Source organism: Oreochromis aureus, linkage group 10 (assembly GCF_013358895.1).
Source record: "Oreochromis aureus strain Israel breed Guangdong linkage group 10, ZZ_aureus, whole genome shotgun sequence".
Lineage (NCBI taxonomy): Eukaryota > Metazoa > Chordata > Actinopteri > Cichliformes > Cichlidae > Oreochromis > Oreochromis aureus.
Genome location: NC_052951.1, coordinates 1,267,895 through 1,292,801, shown reverse-complemented (window position 1 = coordinate 1,292,801; position 24,907 = coordinate 1,267,895). Strand labels below are relative to the sequence as shown.

Sequence of the window (24,907 nt, the reverse complement as noted above, 5' to 3'; positions counted from 1 at the left end):
GACTGTTTTACTTTGGGGACCACAGTCACGCCTAACAGCACAAATCTGTCTTGTAATCATTGCCACCTTCAGCTTTGGCTAACGCAACCTGCTAACCAGGCTTAGTGTAAGCTTTGATCACTCACTCAGTGCTGCAAGACCTCAGTGAAATTAGAAGACTAGCAACAAAATATGAAAAATGCTTTTAAAAATCTGTAGTTTTACAACAGCTGTATCATAATTTTACTCTCGTTTTAATCATAAACACTGGCATTTATCCAAAACCTTCACCTTGCAACAGTTAACAGCAGTTTTCATGTCACAGCTTAGATTTTAGGGAAAATCTCACTGAGGAGAAAATCACTATATACTCTATTCATTTTACAACTATGAGTACACACATTTGAAATACAAGTATCAAACATGACTGGCTATTTTAAGCCATTAACGTCTGCCATGTATGTTGAATGTAAGAAAGAACATTTGCATGAAACTTTGCAGATTTTATATTAAAAAAGTGACATAGAAGCCATTTTGATAGTGAGCTTATTGAGCAATATAAGCTTAATATATTGTTTAATACATTAAGTTATACCACCAGCTATACCATAGAAGGTCTTTAAAGCCATCAGCAGGACCAGTATCTGCTCTTGGCTACAGGATGAGCACTGTCACAACCCTACAAAATGATCACTGGTGTGAATGTCTCTGACCAAACAATCAGAAACAGAATTCATGAGGGTGGCTTGTAGGGCCACTAGTGGGCTCTAGTGGGCTCTAGTGGGCTCTGTACTCACTATTTGGCACAGTTCAGTCCAACTAGGATTTGCCATAGAATACCAGAATTGGCCGGTCCACCACTGGCACCCTGTGCTGAGCACATGTGACAATCAATGTGGTTTTGTCTATCTGACGCTACGAATACTGTTCTACGTATGTGGCAAGAGACCGCAGGCTGGTCTCTATATATCATTCAAAAAATCTCACTAATTGTTTTTATATTACTGTGTGCTCAAACAAGGGACTTTGCAGGAGTGTGGGACTTTTTTCAATTTTATATTTTATATGAATATGAAAAGTCTTCATATCTTCATATTTTAACTAGCCGATACTCGAACATTTTTTTGATGTACACAATATTGCTAACAATATTTGCTCATCTGCCTTCACACGCATACGAACGTCAGTGACATCCCTTAATCATACTTAATCCATAGAGTTTAATATGATCTTAGTCCACACTTTGCTTCTACTACGGCTTCAACTGTGCTGGGAAGGCTTTCCACAAACTTTAGTTTTATTTCACTTTTAAAATTCTAAATAATTTAACGCCCAGCTATCTTTCCGAACTCCTCCACTCCTCCACTTGTACAATCCCAATAGAGCACTTAGATCGTCCAATCAGATGCTCCTAGCACAACCTAAGTCTCGACTGAAGTCGAGAGGGGACCGGGCCTTTGCAACCGTAGCACCTAGACTCTGGAATAACCTCACCGGTTCATATTCGTACCGCCGAGTCCATCCAGTCTTTTAAATCATGTCTTAAAACCCATCTTTTTACTTTGGCTTTTGATTCTAACTAGTTGGCTGTTATCTGGCTTCTTGTGTTGTCACCTATTGTTTCCTGTCCTGTTTTTATTGTTTTGTTTTAATTGTCTCATGCTTCTACTGACTGTGAAGCACTATGGTCAACTTTGTTGTTTTTAATATGTCCTATATAAATACATTTTGATTTGATTTGAATTGATTTGATTTGAACTTTTAAACAAATGGTGTGTTTATGGGAATTTTTGACCATTTGTTTAAAAGTTCATTTGTGAGGCACTGAACGAGAAGGCCAGGCTCACAGTCTCCACTCTAATTCATCCCAAAGGTGTAATACCAGGATGAGGTGAGGACTCGTGTGCAGTAATGTTGGAACAAGAAGGTGCTCAAATCCTCAAATTTTTCCCACAAACTTGAAATTGTCCAAATGACTTGTCTACACGGCCAAGGAACTCTAGTTGTGTCTCATCTGACCAAAGGACGTGCTTCCAGTATGCATAATTTTTTTTCTAGGTTGCTGTTAGCAAATTTAAGTCTGGCTTGAAGGTGTTTCTTCTGCAGAAGTGGCGCTTATTTTGCTCTTCAACCTTGCAGTCCATTCCTGTGCAGGGTTGTTGGTGGATGTTCTGTGGTCTTTAGACATATTGCATACTAGTTTTCTTTCCAGAGTCTTTGAAATCTTTCAAAGATCTTCCTCTGCCAGGGTTGTTGTGTACTATGTGGCTCTCTTTTCTTGATGATAATTTTCACTCCAGTTCTTGACTATAGGAAACACCACAGTATCTTTGCATAGCCATTTCCTGCTTTTTGAGCATCAGCAATTGTTTTTCTCAAGTCTAAACTAATTTCATTTGTTATTGGTATAATGCTTTCAAGTGACAGTTGAAACCCTTGCTTAAGTTTTTAAACTTTGTGTAAACTAGAATATAACCCTTAGTTGATTTTACTTTGCTTTGAGCATTACAAAGTTAAAGCACATCATTGCAAAGCAGTGGTTTATGTTATGGCTCAATAGAGAAACCAGCTAATAATACTGAATCAGGTCATTAAAAAATAGTATCTGTTATTGTGTTCAGATACATGTAAAGTATGCTTTCTGAAGAAAACAAGTGTATGCAGAAATTCTGTGTTCAAAATCTATTGCTCTATTAAAAAAAAAAAGAAATTTTGGAAAAAAAAACTTTAATAGTCAGTAAACTTAAACTAATAATTTGCCCCTGTGTGTCTGCAAACATCTTCAAAGGCAGTAATGGCATTTAAATGGTGTTTTGTGAATTAAATGTATCAGCATCATCTAGCTTAGTTCTGTGATATGGTTTTAACTACGATCAGCGAGACCTAGATGATCTTTGTAGAGAGAAAGGCCCAAATGCAGACTCACAGGCAGGTGAATATTAATAACCAACAATCCATTTATTAAGGCTGATGTCCATGGTACAGAACTAAGATGAAAACAGAATGTGAAAGGCAACAGAGAAACTTTTATAACTAAAACCTAGACTGGGAACGAACACTAGGCACTGGGGACACCTGCCTCAGGTGTTATCAGTCCATTCAATGGGCCTTATAAGCAGAAATCAGCACCATAGATATGGGCCAGCATGGGCCATCTCCACCTGCTAGTTTGTTCAGAAGGTTGTTATCATCCATCCAGATGGAGGATCACCAACAGGAGCGTGGGAAGACTCCAGAATCCACTCTGGCTGGAATCCGGTGGATACAGCAGTGTTACAGGTAAGACCATTTAAGCGGACAGCATTTATAGAATGACTATTAAAAGTCAGCGAGTGTCAATAATGTTAATGTGGTTATGTTAGTAATACAGATATAACAGCTTTGAGATGCATTTGTAGATATTATTACATGTTTGACCGTCTTTATGGTGCTAGCTTAAAGTTACGGTGTAAAGGTTAGCTTATAGTGTAATAAAGCGGTTACTGTTTAAACAATGATAGGACAGAAATATTAGCTTCTGTCATGAGTAATTAAGTTACTAGTTAATAAAGTTACCAGTAAACAGATTCCCAATTAGCTTCAATGCATCTGTAATAAATATGTGCAACTTTCAGTGCTTCGTTTAAGCTGTATGATACTTATACTGACCCAGGGTCAGTGTAAAACACAATCCTAGCTGTCTGAACAAAGTCTGGCTCCTTTAATCCTGCACGACAAACCTCAGGATGCAGGTTCATTGAGCCGCTTTCTTGCTGCCACACCTGAGAGGCAGCTGGAAACTTACAGTAACGTTTACATCATGCAAAGACTGCCAGACTCTGTAATACTGTAGACGATCAGGTTACCAATAAACATTAAAAGGTACCTCTCTGTCTGTGTGTCTGTGTTGAACCTTTTATAATCAAATTTTAAGTCCGGCTGCATTACGTTTTGGACTTTTCTCTTTTGAAGACACGTTGAAGAGCTCACAGAGATTTGAAATTGCAAATTTAGGAGCATAAGGCCCGATGATGGTGTGTAATGCCTGTACTTACCTTCTGCACTGTGTTTTTGTTACTAATTTATGTTTGTTATTGTTTAACACAGATTTCAGAGGAACACTTTTAAAGTATCCTTAATACTTTAAAGCAGAACTGGATTGGAAATCAAAAGCTCCTTAAAAGCTTTTTCTGTTCCCCGACCGTCAAAGCCAAACTTCAGCCATGAGAGCTGACGGGATATGACTTTTTAAAATCAGAAACAAAGGTGAGCAACAATTGTTAATATGTGATTTTAACATAATCGTTATTTATATAGCGATCTTGTATTTCTTAAACATTTTCCAGGATGGTATCTGGCAGTTTCTTCATCCACAGAAGTTTCAGTTATCAGAAGTTTCAGTTATCAGAGTGGGACTGCTGAGTCTCCTGAAAAACTCCACACCAAGTTCATTTACAGAAATGTTTCACAGAAACTGATTTCTCTACCAAAGTGTGAAGTAGTGTGTTTCCATAGATTACCTCTGTATGAATGTACTTCTTAAAGTGAGTGTTTGTCCTCTGTTGTTCCTCAGGTACAGTGAATGATATTAACGGCAGGGAAACAACACTGGGGGAAGACAAGAAGAAGTGTTTCCAGGAGGAAGCTGCAGTGAGGACACAGCCGCCTCACACTGAGGTCAGAGGTCAGAAGCTGAAACAGCTCAGGTTTATATGCTAGGTGTTATGGAAACAAATCTAAATATATTTATAAATAAACTTTATAGTGATATTTAAAATAATCATCATCATTATGATTATGATTAAAATATCAAACACTTCAGCGGATTTTGTGTCACATGTATTGTGTTGGCCCTGTGATAAACTGGCAGCCTGTATACAAACAGGAAAGTAGACGTGTGTGATATAAATGTAAATGTGTTACATATTACATGTTACATATGTATGCTGAAGTGTGTCGTCAAGTTTGTCTCATGCTGATGGACCTGCATTTTTACATAGAAGAGACTGTTAAAGTCTTGAATTCAGTTAACAATAACATCACAGTGGAGCTGGATTTGCTCAATAAATAAACCGCCAAAAGTTAACAATAAACCTGCATCCGTGTATGTCGTTGTCCACAGGATGAGAAAATCAAAGTGATCAAACTGGAAGCCTGTGGAACATGTTAATGTTTGTGTGTTTATGCCTGTGTCTTTCACAGGAGGCACTGAAAGGTTCCCTAACAGTTCCTGGTGAATCACAGCAGAACCATAAAGGTTGCTGGGCTGCATGATGGCCTTAGCCCTGAGAAGCCATCCTGTTACAGGAGGAGCAATTAGAAGCTGTTTTCAAAGTAGCTGAGCAGATTTCATCTCAAGTAAGCGATTACCTGTTCGTTCATTTGTTCTGCCACTTAAAGGACATTTAAGGACGTCTTTTGAACATCTAGTTGGATGTTATTCTAGTCACTCCCATGGTCATTTGCAACAGTGGACATACTTTTCACGTTCATCATAAAACATTATTATCATAAGACATTTGGAGTGACGGCTTCTACAAGTAAGAAGTCACAGTGTTGGATACTCGACGCAAAGAGAAAAGCTCACATGTGATTTTTTTTACAATTACAGTTTTAATAATTCTGACCATAAACAGCTTTTCCAGGTTTGATATTCTTTGACATAGAAACCTTTAAATTAAATCCCATTACCTGATATCTATGTCACATTGAGCCATTTACACTAACCAGTGACACGTTTGTAATTTAGATCCCAAATTTCTGACAGACATAGCTGAATTTAAAAAGTGGCAGATAGAGATATATATGCATGTAGTATGAAATTTATGTATCCTAGATGATTGTTTTTCATCTTGTCATGGGGGACCCAGGCCTACAACCCAAGTTAACTGCAGTCAAAGGTAACCAGTTGGGATATTTACACTCTCAAAAGCAGTGGGGTAAAAAAGAGCAACCAAAAAGCTGGCAGCCTGCACAGATGTGCTTCCAAGCTAGAAGCTCTACTCATGTTCACTGCCAGCTAAACACCTTGGAGAAACTTGCTAAGCCTAACAGGGGACAGGTACTCCAGCCCAAACCGACATGATATAACCACACATACAGCCCAGCCACAAAGTCAACCAACTCATTTAGTTACAGACAACAGGGGACCGAATGCACCTAGAGTCTAAACTAACCAGCCTGCACCAAACTGACATTTGGTCCTAAGTTACTTAAGTTAACACTTCCTCCTTAGTTAAATGGATGGATGGAAGTTAAATACATACATAAAAACATAAAAACCACGAGTTTCCACACAGGAGTTCCCTGACACTGAGTGTTCGTTGTACTGAGCTGATATCAACAATTGTAAGACTAAGCTACCGGAGACAATGCACTGAATTATTGTTTGTATCCTAATTACTTCACCTGACTGGTTTCAGCTCCGATATTCTGCTTTTTCCTTTTGGTAGATCAAAGTGAATCGTGATGTTTCCGCTTCCATTTTGATTCCAAGAAGAAGAAGAATGCTTCAAAGAAGTGGCGTTCATGGTCTCAGTCCACAGTGTGACAATCGTGGTCACACACTAGATGTGCTTTTTAAAACAACATGTTTCTTCACTTCAAAAACTTTGACATGTGTCTTGTTGTTTGGATATGTATAATATTAGTGCATGTTAGGGTTTGTTGCTGAAAATTGTTCACTTCTGTTTTGTATTTTCATGATCACTTACACCAAAGATATTGTTTTAAAAAGTTTTGTTTTCAGAGTCTTTCTTATAAAATCCTGAGCCTGTAGTTTTACATGAATGTTGCTTTTTCATTTATGATCTTGTAATGCTTACACTACACTGTGCACATCTACATTAGAGACATCTTAGTTACCTATTTGTGAGACTGGGCTGCTTGACTATTATTTGGAAGTGTATGTAAAAAGCATGATATCATTTCTTTTTTAATATGATGGACTGAACTCAGGAGGTATCTGCTTTTGACCATGCAAAGATTGATCTGATCCCATTTATACCTGTATCTACTATTTCAAGATTTAGCTGAAGTTTGCTCAACTTTAATTGTCAGGATACATGTTTATTCCAGCTCTCATAGTGCAAAGCCATGAGACAGACCTATTAAACTCAATGCACAATGTAAAGTTCATAATTCTCTGACAAATAAAACTGTAATGGCAAATATGAACAGCTGTGCTTATTTCTGAGACATGAATGTTTGTAAACATAACGTAATTTTTCAAATGTGTTCATATTTAGACAGTGTACATTTGTTGGCTGAAACTGTAATGGTGAACCTGAGCTGATGGTCAGCAGAAAGTAAATATATCTTTTTCCCTTCAGGCTTAGAGGGAACATGTTCTGCCTGGTGCTGTAGGGTCCTGATTACTCCAAGTTTGTGTTCCAGAGGGTGGTGGGAGTCAGGGCTGCACTGGGACAAAAAATCGGCCCAGGCATTTTGACTAGAGACCGGCCCACCGGGTATTATAGGAAAAGCCATAAAGCCTTTGAATGAAAACAAACGCTGTTGTGACAGCGATGTACAGTCTTGTTGGTATTCATCTATGATTTCTATATATTTCACATCAGATAAAAACTTTGGTTATTTATTAAAAGCTATACATTTTAGGTGAGAATAATAAAGAAAAGTATTTCCCCCCCTTCCCTGTTAATGCCCTACCTGGCCCCCTGGCAACACTTTGCTAGACCCGCCCCTGCACAGTTACCAGCTGTCAGCTACACAGAAAAGGATCCTGGTGTTATTTGTCTCTCAGAAACGGTTCATAACTTCCCTTCAACTCATCCATGTGACCTAAAAGGTAAACCTGTTTCTCCATCACCTGTTCAGCTCTGATGATTCAGTAAGGACATGTCCTGGTTTCATCTTCATGTTTCCCTCTCACCACATAACCAAACCGACATCATGACCAGCAGCTTTACAGCTGTGGCTCCAACAAACATCAGCTGATACTAGAAAGTAATATTAAATAAATTCTAACAACAGCTGAAAGCTTAAACGTGCTGCTGTTGTTTAGCGCGACATCCGCTGGTTTCCTCTTTCTGGCGCAAAGTGACTTGCGACAGAAAAGCCGATCAGCTGATCATTGATCCGTTTCATGATTGAAGTAGCAACAGGAGAGGGAGGGGGGAGAATGAGAGATGAAGAGGCAGCTGACGGCGTAAAGATGCAGAATAACTCCAGCTTTGTGTCTTTTTTCCATTCTAGCTGAAGTCCCGGACAAACTGTTCCTTTTCACCTCAATACGAAACGCGTAATAATTTCTCTTAATACGAGATGAATACGATTCCGGTTTTTACGGGACAGTTGGCAACTCTAAAAACGAACCTTATGAATAAAATAAAGTTCAACATCAGTAACATCACAGCACCCACCCAGCTGTATAGAAACTCCGTCATGCTAGCTAGTACGCGGTACGAGTTATTGTAACTGACTGTAAAAAGTTAGCATACCGAAAATAAACTCCACCTAAACTTGGTTTATATCTGACCCAGATAGACTGCAGGTCATAACTTCTCCCCTGAAGTTCAGTTCACCTGACACTCGGACCGGCGGCTGCCTCGGGTCTCTCCTCTTCCTGCCTCCGGTTTCCCTCATCCACCTGCTGGCCTCTGTGGAAGCTCCACCGTAGTCACCACCAAACAACTGAGTTATTTTTACATCTGGCAGCATCTGGCCAATCCACCATCTTTCATTGTTTATACCGTTACAAAAAACAAAACCAAAAAAACCCCTCATTGGCCCATAAAAATGACAAATCACCATCGGCCAGTCCAGCTATGGTGGGAGTCACAGAGGAGGTACTGGTCTGTGTGTGTGGGCTTCAGCTAAACTTCACTGTTGAGGTTTCCATTCTCCCCAAGGTGCACGGCAGAGTCCACTAACAGCAAACTGTTATGTTTATGTCTTCCCTGGTGAACTTTATGTTCAACTTTATGTTACATCCACAGAGTTGATGTGAGCAGTGACGGATTCCACTTCTTAGGTTTTGATTTTGACCCAGGTGTCATCAACATCTCTGTACCAGTGGCTAGGTGCTGTCCCTTTAAAAGAGCCAGAGTAGATCGATGGTTTGAAAGAGGGGTGAAAGAAGCCATCAGGGAAAAAGATGGAACTCGCACATGTAAAGGAAGCTTTTAAAACATGTGGTTATCCTAATTGGGCTTTCATCAAGTCAGCAAAGATGCACAGAAAAGAAGGTCAGACACCAACTAGGGAGGATTAGAAAGACAATGTAGCAGGTTTATCAGAGAAACTCAGGAGAGTTTTCTCCAAGCACGACATCCCAGTTTACTTCAGACCCAGCAACACACTCAGACACAAACTGGTTCATCCCAAAGACAAAACTCCTAAACACAAACTTAACAATGTAGTGTATGCTGTACAGTGCAGCGAGGAATGCCCAGATCTTTACATTGGAGAGAGCAAACAGTCACTTCATAAACGCATGGCACAACATGGTCTTTAGTCAAACACAGGCAGTGGTTACAAACAGAAAGACAAGCAGCCCATCAAACAGTCCACAGGGTTCAACTCAAAGAGCAGTAAAAAAATAAATGGACACTGAAAAATTTAAAGCAATGTGGGGACAAAGGGAAGTAGCTGAGTATATTCAATGAATTATCATCAATTACAAAGGAGAAAAAATTCATAAAGGCAGCATGCAAACTGAGCAGAATACAGAAAGAGCAGAGATTACAAAATAAATCAGGAAATGTCATCAAATTTACTGAGAGTATGTCTCATACTTCATGTTCATGGTAATTCAGAAGCTGGCTCTACCTGAGCCCATTATATATTTGATAAAGTCCCTGAGTCAATGATTTCTAAAGTTTGTTTTCTTAATTGCAGTTAGAGTGTGGCTGGTAAAGATGAAAAAGCAAACTGAATGTAAACTGTGAGTTTGGTGAACTTTGTGTTTTTTGTCATCATTTCTTAGTAACAATCATCCTCCTGATATTCATTAATAATCAGGAGACAGCAAACCAGTCATGGTCGTGGATTTTTACAGTCTTAGTTGTGCTCATTGTCATCATCATAATCATCATGATCAATACTTGAGAAGAGGAGGTCCTGAGGTAGGCGGGGCTAAGCCATGAATGGCAGGAACAGCGTCTGGCACCTGTTGGTGAAACATCCCAGTACACTGGTGTAGTTTCCTGTCCAGCTGTTTCACATTTGACACTTCACAACATTGAGGTGAACAAGAAGAAACAGTGTTGGGTCTAAAATAACTGGCAGAAAGTAATCAGTAGTTAGAAAGTGGACGGCATGTGTGTATAGTGACTGCGTTGCAGTTACTGTAGTTACCAAAGCAGAAGCAGACAGGCCAACAAGGATCAGATGCTGAATGTTTCAGGAACACGCTCATCTGTGGTGGTCACTGAATGCTGCTTTTATCGACTGTCTCAGTCTTTTATTGAAGTTGGCTGGTTGGACAGCGATAGTCTGCCCTTCTGAGGAACAGTTACAAAACACACACGGCGATCATTATTTTGTATTACAGTCAGAGTTGGATGGTAAATTTTGTCCTTTAAAATGTTTTTGTATTTAAGCGTACGATACTTTAAGGCTAAAATAGTGATCCACGTCACTTTACCTGGATGTTTTCTTTGAAGCTGGATGATGACTCCTCTCTCCCTAACTCCAGTTCCAGCTTTGCAGACCATTTGCCCTCTGAGATCACAGCCAGCATCTGCAGCGGGAGACTAGAAAGTTAAATTAGTTTCTTATGCCTTTTTTCTCCATGTTTAGAAAAACACTCCTAAAATAACCAGGCAAATAAATAATATTAAAGATTTACACCCTTCATTAGCCAAACAATAAAAAAATCTTCCTTTTATTCCATTTCTCCATTCCTGCTCACAACATCAGGTGTCAAAAATCTTAGTAAATCGTAGTAAATGTAAAGCACATGCCTTAAACAACACGTGCCTCTTTAAAGAACATTAAATGATGCCACTCACAACTATTTGTACTTTAGCTGTGGAAAGTTTATCTGCTGCCTCAGATGAGAACAGATCAGAATCAGAATCAGCAGCAAGTCAAGGTGGTGACATGGACTCGTGCCCTTTGTGACTCTGGTAGTTCTTCTGAGGAAACACCACCATTCACCACCTTTTCTCCAAACTGCACCATCTGTGAGCACCAGAGATGGGCAGTAATGCATTACTTACTTTTTTCAAGTAACGACTAAAGTAGGGATTACTATTGCAAAAAGGTCATTAGATTACTGTTACTTTCCCGTAAGCACGCTGTGTTACTAAACCCTGATTTTGTTTGTGAGAGTGTCTCATGACAATGACATACAGGTGTGTGATGCCCGTGGCAGCAACAAACGTGTGCAGATCAACAATGGATAATGTGGAGCGCAGGAAACCCCCAGAACCCCCCACTGACATGACCACTGTGGCACCAGGCTAACCTCCACCCGCCCCACTCCTGCTAAACAGCTGACCATAGATTTTAGAGCGACAGGACTCAGAGCCACTGAATGACCAGAAAACCATAGTGGACCTGAGCACAGAGACCAGAGTGTGGGGAACTAATGAAGAGCAGATAAAGACTGAAATCCCCAGCAGAGCTTGAATCAGACTGTTTCAGGCCTGAAGAGCAGAGCTGAGGATTGAAAGAGATGCAGACTGAGGTGGAGCAATGGGAACGGTGGATGAGAGGGAGGCTACCGACAGATAAACTTTAACTTTTGTACTTTTATAGTAATCTTTTCTATTTTGTTGTAGTCACCAATGTCGTTAGTTTGAAAATGCAGACAATAACCGGGTCAATCTTTTTTTATTGCAGCATAAATAATACCACACTTTAAGAGTTCATTTTGAACTTTTCCACAATGCTATTCTTTTACAATAACCCCATTATTTAGATGTGCTAGGTATTCTATCATAATCTGTAATGAAAATATCTAAATAATTTGTAAAAGTGAAAAAAACTTTATCTATTTATTTTACTTTTAAAAAAAAATTCAAGTGAGGTTCCCCCACGGGAGATTTCCCACTGGAGCAGTGATGACACGTTACGCTCAGCCTTCGACCAAGTGATTGAAGTTGATGGTCATGTGGTGCGCCTTTAGGCCGAGGCTCCCCAGCCTCAGTCGGGCGGTGGGGGTGTGGCGGCGGTGTGGTCCCTGGCTCAGCTGCAGAGGAGGGTTAAATTTAAATTCATGTTATGCATTTCCACTTTACTTCAGTCCATTTTAAATGAGCATTGGCCCAAAAAAGGCGGAGCATTACTGGGTAGTGGATCATGTTCACATAAGTCTTCTTCTTTGCATGATAAAACTTTAACTTGCGTTTGCCGATGCAGTGATTTAGTGAGAATTATGCCTGTTTTTAATGCAGTGTGGTCTGAGGGTCTGACGATCGCAGGCAGCCAATACTGATATTCAGCCTTTTTTCATTGCATCTGAAGATTTCTCCAGATTCTATCAATCTTTTGGTGACATTATGTATTCTACATGATGAGATATTCAAAATCTTTGCAGTTTTTCACCGAGGAACATAGTTTTTGAATTTTTTTTCACAATCTGCAAATGCAGTTTTTTGTAGGTAGGTTGGTGAGTCTCTGCCCATCTTTTCTTCTCTGCCTCTGTAAGATACTCTTTTATACCGAGTCACATTGCTGACCTGTTCCCACATGAAACATTTCCCAAACTGTTCCTTTTCTTTTCACTTGTTTTTCCAGCCTTTTGTTATCCCTGTCACAACTTTTTTGAGGCTGTCACTAAATTCAAAATGAACTAATATATTTCATGGAGTAGTAAAATATCTGAGTTTGAACATTTGATGTTTTCTATCTTCTATTGTGAGTAAAATATGGGTTAATGGTATTCAAGTCAAATGCAAGTCATCACATTGACTTGACTTGGGATTGTAAGCTCCAGGGCATATGCATCAGCTTCTGTCTTGTATGCAATGATTATTGCATACAAGACAGAAGGAAGAATTTTAATTATTATCAAATTAAATTGAATTCATTTCATGGAATTATTAATAAGTCTCACCTATACTGCCTGCTCATGGTGGTCACATATGGTCCTCCTTCTCTCTCCAGAACAGGCCGGCAGCAGTACATGAGCCAACCCACAATGGCCAGCTCCAACTCTGCATGAACCCTGCCCTGATGAACACTCCCTGGGTGAGACACTATTTTGTTTTGTTTTTTCACCCCATCCAAATTGCATACACTGTGGTGGCAGTGATGACGCAATCACTTCATTCTCTGCACTTCTTTTGACACAGTATTTACAGTGATGATGCTGTATGTGGTCATTTGTTTCAAATTATGACAAATGGACGGGTTCTTTAAAGCAATTTTCTACTCTGAGAACTCAAAACACTTTATATGACTTGCCTTATTCACATGCTTTCTAACAGTCACACACATTCATACTACAGTGAAAGCATCAGAGAGTATCAGTATTTTAATATTTTAGCATGCAGACTGGAGACCAGAGCAGCCAGTAGTGATGGGTAAATGGAGTGATTGGCATATTGCCCTTATTGTGTCAACATGATGTTAACACTGTGTTGGTGTGTTGCTTATTAGTGACATCTGCTGGATTTAAAAAAATATTGCAGGCAGCCTGGATAAAGAAAGAGAATGAAGAAGGTTCATTCATTCTGACATCTGGACACCAAATGAGTGAGGAAAGGTCTCGCTGGCATAACCAGCTGATGATAAAGGGCTAACTAAATGAAAGAGTCAAGTCAAGTCAAGTGGCTTTAATGTCATTCCAGCCATGTGCAGTGGTACAGTACTCAGTGAAGCCAGCCAGTGTTCCTCCAAGACCACGGTGCTGCATATGACAATCAACACAGGACTACACAAAGTGCACGTGTGCAAAAATTGCAAATAAAAAAGAACAGAACGATACAGAGACAAGACAGTGCAATAGAAAAGTGTAATAAGTAACTCGATGTATGAAGGCGCGCCTGCGTGTGTGCGTGTGTTTGTGCGTGTGGGACGTGCAGATAAGTGCTTGAAAGTGTGTACATATTAACCAAATTCTGCGATTGATTAATACAGTATGTTAAATGCAGAATTTACAAACATATTTTTTGAAAGGAAGTGTAAGAGAAAAACATAAAGTCAAAGTGAAAGTTTTATTTAGGAAATATAAGTGAATGTGACAATTGTTGTGCTTCTGTATGTGAGGGGAGAAAAAAGGGTTAAAGGACCCCAGACTGGAGAAAATGTTCCTTTTCTCTTTGGTTCTCTTGTACAGCTGGTGATGATGTTTCCTTGCAGCATGAATGCAAACTCAACAACTGCACTTCCCAATAAGCACAACTTAACACTGTCCAACACAGCAGTTGTATTGATCACGTGATTTTTCCTACAGCAATACACACACCAAAGTGTTGTTTCACTTGTTGTACCTGATAAACCCATTGGTGCTTCAGTATTGTTTGGCAGCTGGGGATTGAACCATCAACCTTCCAATCAGTGAATGACCTGCGTGAGCTCCTGAGCTACAGCATTAGCTGTTCATGCAAAGATGACAGGAGATTTGTAATTTATTGTGTCTAGACTCCACTTAAGAGCTACTGCTGCTTCCCATGAACTCTTTGGTCTTACCACTATCACTGCATTTATATACAGGCTTATTGTTGCCTGTACCAATTGTACATCTCTCTCCATCTTTACAGCTTATGGATTCTTTTATACTACATCATGACCCACATTACTTAAATGACCCACCAGGTTGCCTCAGTCTTAACAGTTTGGGAATATGTTGCTGTATCAAATTAGAAATTAAACCTTTTAGTTACAACTCAAAGCTTTTTACTCTTTGTTGACATTGTTTTTCACTGTTTTTAAAAGAGAAAATTGGAGTTTCAATAAGTCACAGCTTGAAATCCCCTCTTTTGTTGAAAACACTATTTTAGATATATTTTTTTCCAGAAAAAAATCTGTGAAGAATCTTAAAAGAACTCTGTTGTCATTGACAGACATTAATATTTCATACTGATAAAGTGGGTGTGTAGTTTCATTTTGATTAACTGTCTTTTTAATAATCATCTTTCTTTTTAAGGTCATAATATTTAAGCATTTTTGCAATATTTATGCTTATAAAAACAAATATTCAAAATAATTAAAATATGAATTTGCTAAAGTTGATCAAGACTAGTTGTTTTTGCCATATCTGCTGTCATTCCTGAAAACAACATCAGTCTGATGTTTCTCCTGTACCTGTGACCTGTTTTAAACTCTCAATCATTTGTCTTTCTCTTTTTTCCCTTTCCACTTTTTGCAGTATCACTACCAAGAAGATGACTCACCCCTGCTTGACCAGGGTTTCCCACAGCTCACCAGTGGGCTTCGCGCTCCTGAGCTTGTCCATGTTTCACAGAAAAACCTGTCAGAGATTGAAAATGTGCACGGCTTCGTGTCCCATTCTCACATCTCTCCTCTCAAGGTCAGCACCCAAACTGTACATTTATGAACAGTCATGATTGATGGTTTTTCTGTAAAAACCATTTTCTCACTTTTTCCTCCTTATCTGTCTTCATTACAGGCCAACCCTGCTCCCATGATCATCAATACAGACACTTTGGAGTCACTTCCTTATGTGAGAGAATTTATCTTTTAAAGTGTTTATTCCTAATAGCCTTGTTAGGTTACTCAAGTAGAGGCTTTAACTATGGTGGTGTACATTTTGATGGTATGTCCTAGTAAAACAGATGGAGTCATAGTGCTGCTGAATTATTGACAACTGTCATGACTAGCACATATTTTACGGTTGTATTGTTTGTATTTCAAAACCACATAAATAACAAACGCTGTTCAGAAGAGGATTTGTAAGTACAGTAAGTGAACCTCAAAGTGTTTAAACTTGTACAACCTTACTTTGTGACAAATAGTCTCTTTCTCGTGTTGGTTTTCATCTTTGCTTTGTGCTGTTGGCTTTGTGTTCATACCTAACTACTGAAGGAAAGATCTTATTTGTGTCCTCATTAGGATTTGTGTTGGTGTGTGCGACTGTAGCCTGTGTTTGAGGTCATTTTACTGAGAAACACAAAAGTGTATTTTTAACAACAAACTCAACGTTGATCACAACTAAGAGGGGAAAAACCTTCAACATGGACAAACTTCCACAACAGTATACAATTAATTTGCACAAATCTAATGTCTTTGATATGCTGCTTAGCGATGGGGGTGTCTCTTAAAGCAGAGCGAATGAGAATCCAATAAGGATCGATAAGAGAGCAAATCTACAAGCGATGTCAATAATGGAATAAAAATAGGTCATTCTCATCCCAAATAATTAGTTGTTTGGATCATCCCTCATACAACTGTTTGTAGATTATCTGACTTCAACAGTCCACTGCAGGTCATGCCAAAGGATCGCAACTGGATTAACTCAGCAATTCTAAAGCCTGGATGTACTTGTCTGCTTTTTTCTAATAGTGTTGTTGTATCAGCCAACCATCTATAATATTCATGGACACCTGGCCCACAGATGTGCAATCCTTCTGAAACCAAGACTGAATCTTTGATAATCCATGATCTCAATCCTAATATGTGATGGTATATTAATGAGTCACATGATCGTAATACCTGAAAAGCTGAAACTGTCAAAAGTTAAACCATGAAATTGTAGTTCAGGTAAAGTTTGAACTAAATAGAAGAGTTCATGTGTTATTTTGGACTAAAACAAAACACTAACACACACACACACACACACACACACACACACACACACATATTGATATCTTATATGAATACATATAATAAATATACAGACTTGCTTTGTGACACAACGGTCACGTCCGAATCATCATTCTGTCTTCGCTATGCTTCATACTTGGAAGCAATGTTCCCTCTAACAAAAAGGCAATGTTTACCTAAAAATGCAGCCAAGGCGTTTTTTTAAATAAACATTTCAAACTATTTACAGAACAATCAGCTGTTCTGCATCAAATCTGATGCCACACAAATTATTTGTGCCACTCCAAAAAATAATTTCTGTCCACTATGAGATAAAGGAGAACAGCCTGATACCTGCAGGCCTGACAACAGGAGCTGTATCACTGCTGTAACACCTGTAACATTCAGCAGCCGCCTCATTGTTCTGACACACACAACAAAACTATTGACTACACTACACACTAACTACACACTAACTACACACTAACTACACAAGATTTGTGCTAACCTTCGCAAATCTCTCACATCTCAAAACACCGCCGTCACTCCTTACACTTCCCCCCTCCTAAACAACTAAATGCCATTTTGCCATATCATTTTTTGATTGGTCGACCAGGTTTCATTTTTCCACCAATAGGAAAGGCTGGGGGGTGGGGTTTTGTCGTTATTTTTGCTCACAGGCGGAGAGTGCTTTCCCTTATAAAACACCGTTTTTAACGTTTCTTCCCGCAGTAAATATAAACAACGACAGTATTCAGGAAGAAAACAAACATTGCATTTTTTTTAATCATAACTCTGGTTTTACGTGGCCGATCAACACAATTTAAAAACTGGTATAAAGTCCACACTTTTTCCGTCAATTGTTCCGTCTGTCCTGCTCACATCTCCAATGGTTGTACACGTTGTCATTAACGTGGCTTCACTCCACATCAGCCACGCCGCTTTGCGAGCTAAAACACCGGCACATAAGGACGCTGTCATAGCCTGTCAACTACGTTGATTAGCTGCGTATATACGAATGTGAATCGCATCATTGGCTGGACTATGGGATAAGGTGGCATCGTTCTAATCCCATACGGGAGCAGCCAGTCACTCACTGACTAACACTGCAAAACAGAGTTGTTAAAGTATTAATTTGAATTTCAATTCAGGTTAGATTTTTTTTTTCTTTTTGTGCGCAACGCAGATTTTCTGTGCGCAGAGACCGTTCCAGCAGTGCGCAATTGCGCACGCGCGCAGCTTAGAGGGAACATTGCTTGGGAAGAGGTTTTAGTGTTGATATAATCATAATGTATATTTGCACTGTTGCATTGCTGTGATCAAAGCACACACCAAACGTCTATAGTTATAGCGTGTGGTCTTATTTCCTTAACTTAAATCCTAATAGGTTTTCGAGATGTCATTAGGAAAGAGGCTCACTTACTTTTTCAGCCCTGCATGTTCACAAACATTTTCTTACAACTCTTTTTCACTGCTGTTGTTAATTTAGGCTTAATATCTGCTTCCACAGCAATGGGACACTAATCAAAACTTTTGCTGAAGTGGGAGAATGATTAGGCAACAACTAGTACACTCGTGCTATTTCTGTCAAATGCCTCCCTGACAGACGCACTCCCTGATTATTTATATAATTTATTATTAAGTTTTATTTTACTTTACTTTTATTAAGTAAAGTACTGGATGAGACTGACCCCTCAGTAGTTGACCCTTCACATTAAAAAAATAGTTCACATTGATAACCAGTCATAAATTGTTGTCCATGAGACAGTCTCTACTTTACACGTTTCCCTGGGAAACACTTCAATTTAAGCTCGGCCTCAACACACATCATCCTTATTATGAATGGAATTCTGCAATGGAGGAATCCATGTAATTTAAGGCAGTGTGTAATGGACCGAAAATATGAAGTGTGTGTCTTCATTCAGGTTTTTTCATTCCTCAGGTCAACGGCACAGAAATTGAATATGAGTTTGAAGAAATCACCTTAGAGCGGGTGAGTATCTCAGATCCATTTAATCACACTATGAGGGTACAGCAAACTGGTCTTTGAGAAGCAAAGGAATAACACAGGAAAGTCAAAACATTGTTCCTGTCCTGTAAAAACATCTGTGCTCAGGCTGTAGATTTAATTTTGTATATATTATGAGCTATACAATTGATGTGGGACGACCAGGCTATTGTCTCCATAAGAAAAAACGGACATAGCCACTGTGACATAACCACTGCTTGTGGATTATTTTTATAAGATTAGAATCTTATTTTGGGCCAAAGTCACTAAACTTTGTTTAAGTAGTTTTAATCAGCTTTGATGGATGATTCTATACATGTAGATTTAATGCTTTACTAGGCACTGATGTTGCATTTAATAGAAGAATAAATAAGTGTAAATAAGTGCTCCATGACATTTCAAGATGGGACTTTAACATACCATACAGTACTCTAGAGTGCGACCAAAGAAAGTCTTCACAACTCTGAAAGTCTTCGTGTGGTCAACAGCAGGCACATATTATGCCCCTATCGTGGTCTAAACCAATCAGAGATAGTCAGGGGCGGGACCTCTCTGATCGGTCCTGGTCCAGATATTCATGTAGTCCGTGTGTACGTTTGAAAGTGCAGGGCAGGTGGATAGAGAGAGGTGAGTAGCTTAAATAAAGCGATATCGATTATAAATGTATTTTGCCAGAAACGCCAGAATCTCAGGTTAAGGCTGACAAAACTATTTCAACAACCACCAGCAGGTAAACGGACTCCACACAAAGACGTAAACACAAAGCGGACCCGACGCATCAGAATCAGCTTTCTCTTTCTCGGCTTTCTCACCAGACGGCCCGTACACGGACACGCCGTCAGGGCTGAAAGCCGACAGCTCACTGACTCTGATGCGTCGGGTCTGCTTTGTGTTTACGTCTTTTTGCGCTGATTCTGAGCTGCAGGTTTCGTCTCTCTCCAACCAAAATTCACTGACCAGCAGCAAAAGAAGCAGCAAACTACGCCTCACATTTGATAAACATCGTCATGAATTCCCTCTGATTTTTGCTATTTTGCTTCTACCACGATAAAAATCACACTTCATGCACAGCTCCCTCTCTCTCCCTCTCTCTCTCTCTCTCTCTGTACATTGTTAAGGTTCAAAATATTGAGGGGGAATTCAAAAATAACCACAGATCCAGCCTGGTGCAACTTAGACGGCATTTTAATGAATACACATATGCGGAGCCAATACTGTTCAGATTCAGTATTGAACTAACTACAATTGTCAGCACAAAGACTTTATAGGGTTGGCAGTCTTCCTGTTACCAGGCAGACTTAAACAAAGCATACGTCACTCCAAAACCACAATGACTTTTAACATAGTTTAAAACAGAACATCTTCTTCGGGTCGAAGCCAGGTGCTTCCTCTCAGCCCGCCTTCACTGTCGCTTATCTTCTGGGACATCTGGTGTACTTCCTGGAACAGACTACCACGTATGCACCCAAACTTTGCAGTTATAAACTCTTACCTAAATGAGTCCATCTAATATGTGTGTGCGTGCACGTGCGGGGGCGCGTGCGTGCTGTGTACTGCGTACGTGTCGTGACCTCTCTCACTATTTGTGTCTGTATGTGTGTTTATGGGTGTCTCGCCCTTAAATGCTCTCACATCTCACCCGCTGCACTTCTGACCTTTCACCAGAACAGAGGCTCATCCTTACATATAATAACCTAACTAGAACTATATATGTAATCTACTGAATAAATGTTTTAATCAAAAGCCTCTACTAAAAGCTTAATACAGTTTCATATCCTACTCACAGTACTTGCATTCAGAGTCTGCTTTCAGTTTCACTTCTGCAAGAGCCTGCAACTTCAAAAACATGTACTTCCTGTCGCTGCAGCTCAGTCTTCTCACCCACTGAAGACTCCAGTGTAAGAATATGAAAACATTCAAAAGCCTTTAAAATTATAAATTCAACTCAACAGTTTAAAGTGGTTCTTCTGGACTTGTAATAAAGACTAATATAATACCAATATATTTGAACATCTGAATGCAACATCACTCTCAATCATGAAATGGTAATGATGATTATACTAATAGCCACAAAAATATCTTCCTCTTGACAACATCAAGAACAGGTTCCCGTCTCAAATCTCTGTTTTCTGCATTATTCATTCACTTATTACCCACCAGTCTACCGTTGTTTACAGCGCTGTCGGCCGCTGTCTTTTTCTTTTCTTTTTCTTTTTTTCACTTAAATGACCTCGGACAAGAAAGCCTAATTTCTGCTGTTCAATACTGAAGAAATTTAAGCTTCTCAAAATTATGCAAAATTGCAGAATATTGCAGAATATTTTTAAGGTTATCTGCTATAAATGCCAGACCAGGAAAATCTCCTTCATGTTTTTCTGTGTTTTATTCTCAGTTACTTTCACACAAAGGCATCTGCTGTGATGTTCACAATTCTGATGAAGTCTCATGTGTATCAGTACTGATAAATGATCAGAATTATAATATTTCTGACTGTCTGAGGCTAAATTGAATCGAAATCGAATGGATTATAGAAATCAGTGATGATACCCAGCCCTAGTCAGCAGCCTAGGCCCGACAGAAGTGGGTGTAGCTGTGGGTAATAAGAAAAGATGAAAAGAACGATTGATAACTTTTTAAGTTAAGTTAAGTTAAGGCCTGATCCATCTGAAATTCATAGCCACTGCTCTGACACGGAGCCATCAATCTCTGAGCGCTGAAAAAGCACAGTGTATCCAGGAAACACATTATATGCTGCGATAAATGCACTGCCCAAGTGTCCCCTCTCCCCACTGCCTTTCAGCAGCAGGCAGCAGCAAACAGGTCGTCAGAGGAGCCAAGATGATGATTAAGTTTAACATTTTCTACAACAGCAGTCCCCAACCTTTTTTGCCTCACGGACCGGTTTATGCCCAACAATATTTTCACGGCCCGGCCTTTAAGGTGTCGCGGATAAATACAACAAAATAAAACTAGTACTGGTACCGAAAAAAAGAAGATTTATTCATAACACACGTGAAAAGACCCAGGAAAACCGAGTTAACGATAAAAAAGATAACAAAATAAAGCTGAAAACCGATAAAAACCCTGAAAACCATACATTTCACACCTGAGCCTCAACTCTCGCAGCCCGGTACCAAACGTATGACGGACTGGTACCGGTCCGAGGCCCGGGGGTTGGGGACCGCTGGTCTACAGTATTGCCAAAGAGTGCCAAAGCACTTTAAGCACAAGCACAAGATTGTTAGTTAATCATTTACAAATCAATATTGTCTGTATGGACAGAAATTTACACCCCAAAAAAGTGCACATGTAAAACTGCGGTGTTAAGCGATGTGGTTGAAAAATTTGGGTGCGCCTAACTTTTGTGCCGGTACGCCTAAGAAAAAAACTTTAGGCGCACCAGTGCAACCATGGCGAAAAGTTAGTCTAGAGCCCTGCCATACAATAGTGAGTATTCACAAAGGAGTCGCACCATAAAGGACATTTTGTCTATTTTACTTTACATGAGGATACATTCAATGAAAACATCATGTTGTACTGATTCCTTGTAACTGGAAACAAGCAGTGGAGACCATAAAATCATTAGGACAACATTTACTGATTCGATGGTGAATAAAATGAGTCACTGGGTAGTTTTCTCTTAGACTTAGACCTGATGATGAGTTGCACGTTATATTAATGGCAGCCCAGTCAAATTCAAGATAGATAGACACTACGGCTGACATCACTGTTGTCTTCCAACGACATTTAGCAGCTTCCCTGAACAGCACTGACTCGCAAAGGCAAGGCTGAAACCATCCAGCCATATGCTATACAACAATGCTACGTAAGATGTGTTTTTCAATCCTCCACAAAGCTGAAGCTAAGCTAAAGACAATTGTAGCAATGGAGATCATTGAAGAAGTCACCGAACCTGCAGACTGATGTGCACCTATGGTGCCTGCAGCCAAAAAACCCCCACAAAGATCAGGTGTGTGGACCTCAAGCCTCTGAATAGAGCAGTCAAGGTTGAGAGATACAGGCTACCAACACCTGAAGACATCACGCCCAAGCTAGCAGGAGCTACTGTCTTCTCAGCATTGGACACATCAAGTGGTTCCTGGGAGATACCTCCAGACCAGGGATGTCAAACTCATTATACACACGGCCCACTTTGTTGTTTTTCTGCATAGCCACTGCTGACTTCTATTACAAAGACAGAAATCTGTCAGCACGACTCTTTGGACTTAAATTGTAAGATTTAAATGTGTAAAATTACAGAAAAAGTTCAGGTAGCTCATTCCCCAACTGTTTTTTGGGGGGGTTCACTGTAATAATTAAATAAATAAATTTTAAAAACATACATTTCTATTTTGCTGCTGGTTCAATGAATTCTGGTCAAAGAGTTACGAAACCTGCAGATTCTGAATCCATCTGCTTCCAGCTCCTGATGGCGTGCCCATGTACACGCTGTCGGGTGAACGGGGGGATCTACGCTCTGTGTCTTTTTGCAGTTCCTGTTTCCCTGCTCTTTAATTATTTGCTGTGTTTGGTGGTTGTCAGGAGTTTTCCTGTATTGCAACTCAGGTCAGAATAAAAACGCTCAGACAGGTTTAACGTGTACACGGGTGAGACTCAGGGAGACTCGCACCCTGCAGTAAAAAGAAAGAGTCTTTATTCAGAGAGCACATACAGGAAGAGAGAAAATAGCAGGCTTCCTGTGGAGCACAGAGTGTAACTTCCCCATTTAGGAGTCTGCACAGAGTGTGACTTCCCCATTTAAGCTAAATACTGAAAGAGCAAACACATTTAGATAATGAAACGTACTTTTAAGCATAACATAATAAAAATCCCAAAATCCTGAAAAATCTCTTAACATTCCCTCCTGTTGTACATATGTATATGTACAGTTCATAGCTTATTGTATCAGTCTACGGCCACTTGTAAACATTTCAATACCATTCAAACATGGTATGACACATGAAGTGAAAAGACACAATAACAGTATTATAACACCAACAAAAACAGGGACTTCCAAGAGCCGCTTAAAAGCCACGTAAGCCAGTCTTCTGTATTTGTGGCATAGTCTCGTTGTTGTGCATCCCGAAGTTGTCTGAGTGTTTTCAGAGCATCAGTCATGTTCGGTGAGTGCACATTATCTGGAATGTATGTGCAGCATGTGTTGTTAAAGAGGACACCTTTCTCCTTTCTCGGCGAGAATCATGTCCAATGCTACCCTGTGTTGCATTACTGCAATGCGCAGAGCGTCAATTTCCTGATCCCGTTCGTCGTTGAATTTACATGAAGCATTCAGAACCTTTTGTCTTTCAGTCCAAAGTTTAGATTCCTCTGGGACACCGGAACCCCATATGGAATCATGCTGCTTGAGGTCTGGGGTGCTTCGTCTTTTCCTTGTTGTTGACGTTGATGTTGACGTGGCGTCCATGGTTATCTTGAAAGTGTGGTCAGATATGAAAATGGGAGCGCACTGAACGCAGATGTTGCTGCTCTTCATGGGCCCTCCAAGAGCGTGTGTCTGTACTGCTTTGCAGTTGGTGGTGTTTCCCATTAGCGTGGATCCATTCTCTTGGCGGTAGCATAGGCTGTGGCTTAAATTCCCATTGTTTTCAAGAAATACTGGGAATGATTTAGCCTTACTTCTGTGCTTCACTTTCAGGTCAACCCAGAACCATTTGTCACATGTGCCATTTTGTAGTCCTATCCGGAGAGGTTCCTCATGGTTGACCACAATTCCCTGGAATTGATACCCACGGCTGGCGTAGCTTGCGGCACACTTTGCCTGAATTATGTCCATTGCCTTCGCGTACAAGGTGGCGTACTGTGTCGTTGGGGGCATATAGGAGCAAACATAGCAGTCTTTTCTGGGTGTGCTATCATGTATATATCGATAACATGCGTTGTTCATCCATGGGTGAATGTGGTCTTGTGTCATGTCATGAAGATGTGAGTTGTCATGTGTCCATCTTGTCTGCAGGTGGTGTTGTTCATCTTCTTTCTTTCGGGTGAGTGTTAATAAACTCACCAGGAGTGCAACATTAGCCACTAGGAGGACGAGTGTCTTCATGATGACCAGACACACCTGTGACCTCTGATGAGTAGACTACTGGCAAGAAGAAGAAGGCGGGGTGTACCCAATCAGCCCTCCCTCCACCAATAGATCACCATACAGGAGTTAGGGGTGTCGGCGTCTAAACGTTTAGGTTGTCACTCACTTTTTTGCAGTGGCTTTGATGGATCCAGGACGGTCTTTCTGCTATTTTGCAGGCA

The 24,907-nt window shown here is 39.9% G+C and overlaps 1 protein-coding gene and 1 long non-coding RNA gene across 4 annotated transcripts in view; both read left to right on the top strand.

The window, feature by feature from the left end:
- The window catches only part of dlg2 (discs, large homolog 2 (Drosophila)), a 177,485-nt gene that overhangs the window by 76,131 nt on the left and 76,447 nt on the right, over nt 1–24,907 (top strand). For all 3 annotated transcript variants that reach the window (XM_039618617.1, XM_039618619.1, XM_039618618.1), the window contains 4 exons: nt 13,033–13,116; nt 15,239–15,400; nt 15,500–15,553; nt 18,575–18,625. In XM_039618617.1, coding sequence (XP_039474551.1) covers nt 13,033–13,116; nt 15,239–15,400; nt 15,500–15,553; nt 18,575–18,625 — 351 coding nt within the window. The remainder of the gene's footprint in view (nt 1–13,032; nt 13,117–15,238; nt 15,401–15,499; nt 15,554–18,574; nt 18,626–24,907) is intronic.
- Nucleotides 2,649–7,119, top strand: LOC120442301. Its single transcript, XR_005614654.1, has 5 exons — nt 2,649–3,258; nt 4,066–4,224; nt 4,532–4,635; nt 5,161–5,316; nt 6,411–7,119. It is a non-coding gene; the product is annotated as an uncharacterized LOC120442301 (long non-coding RNA).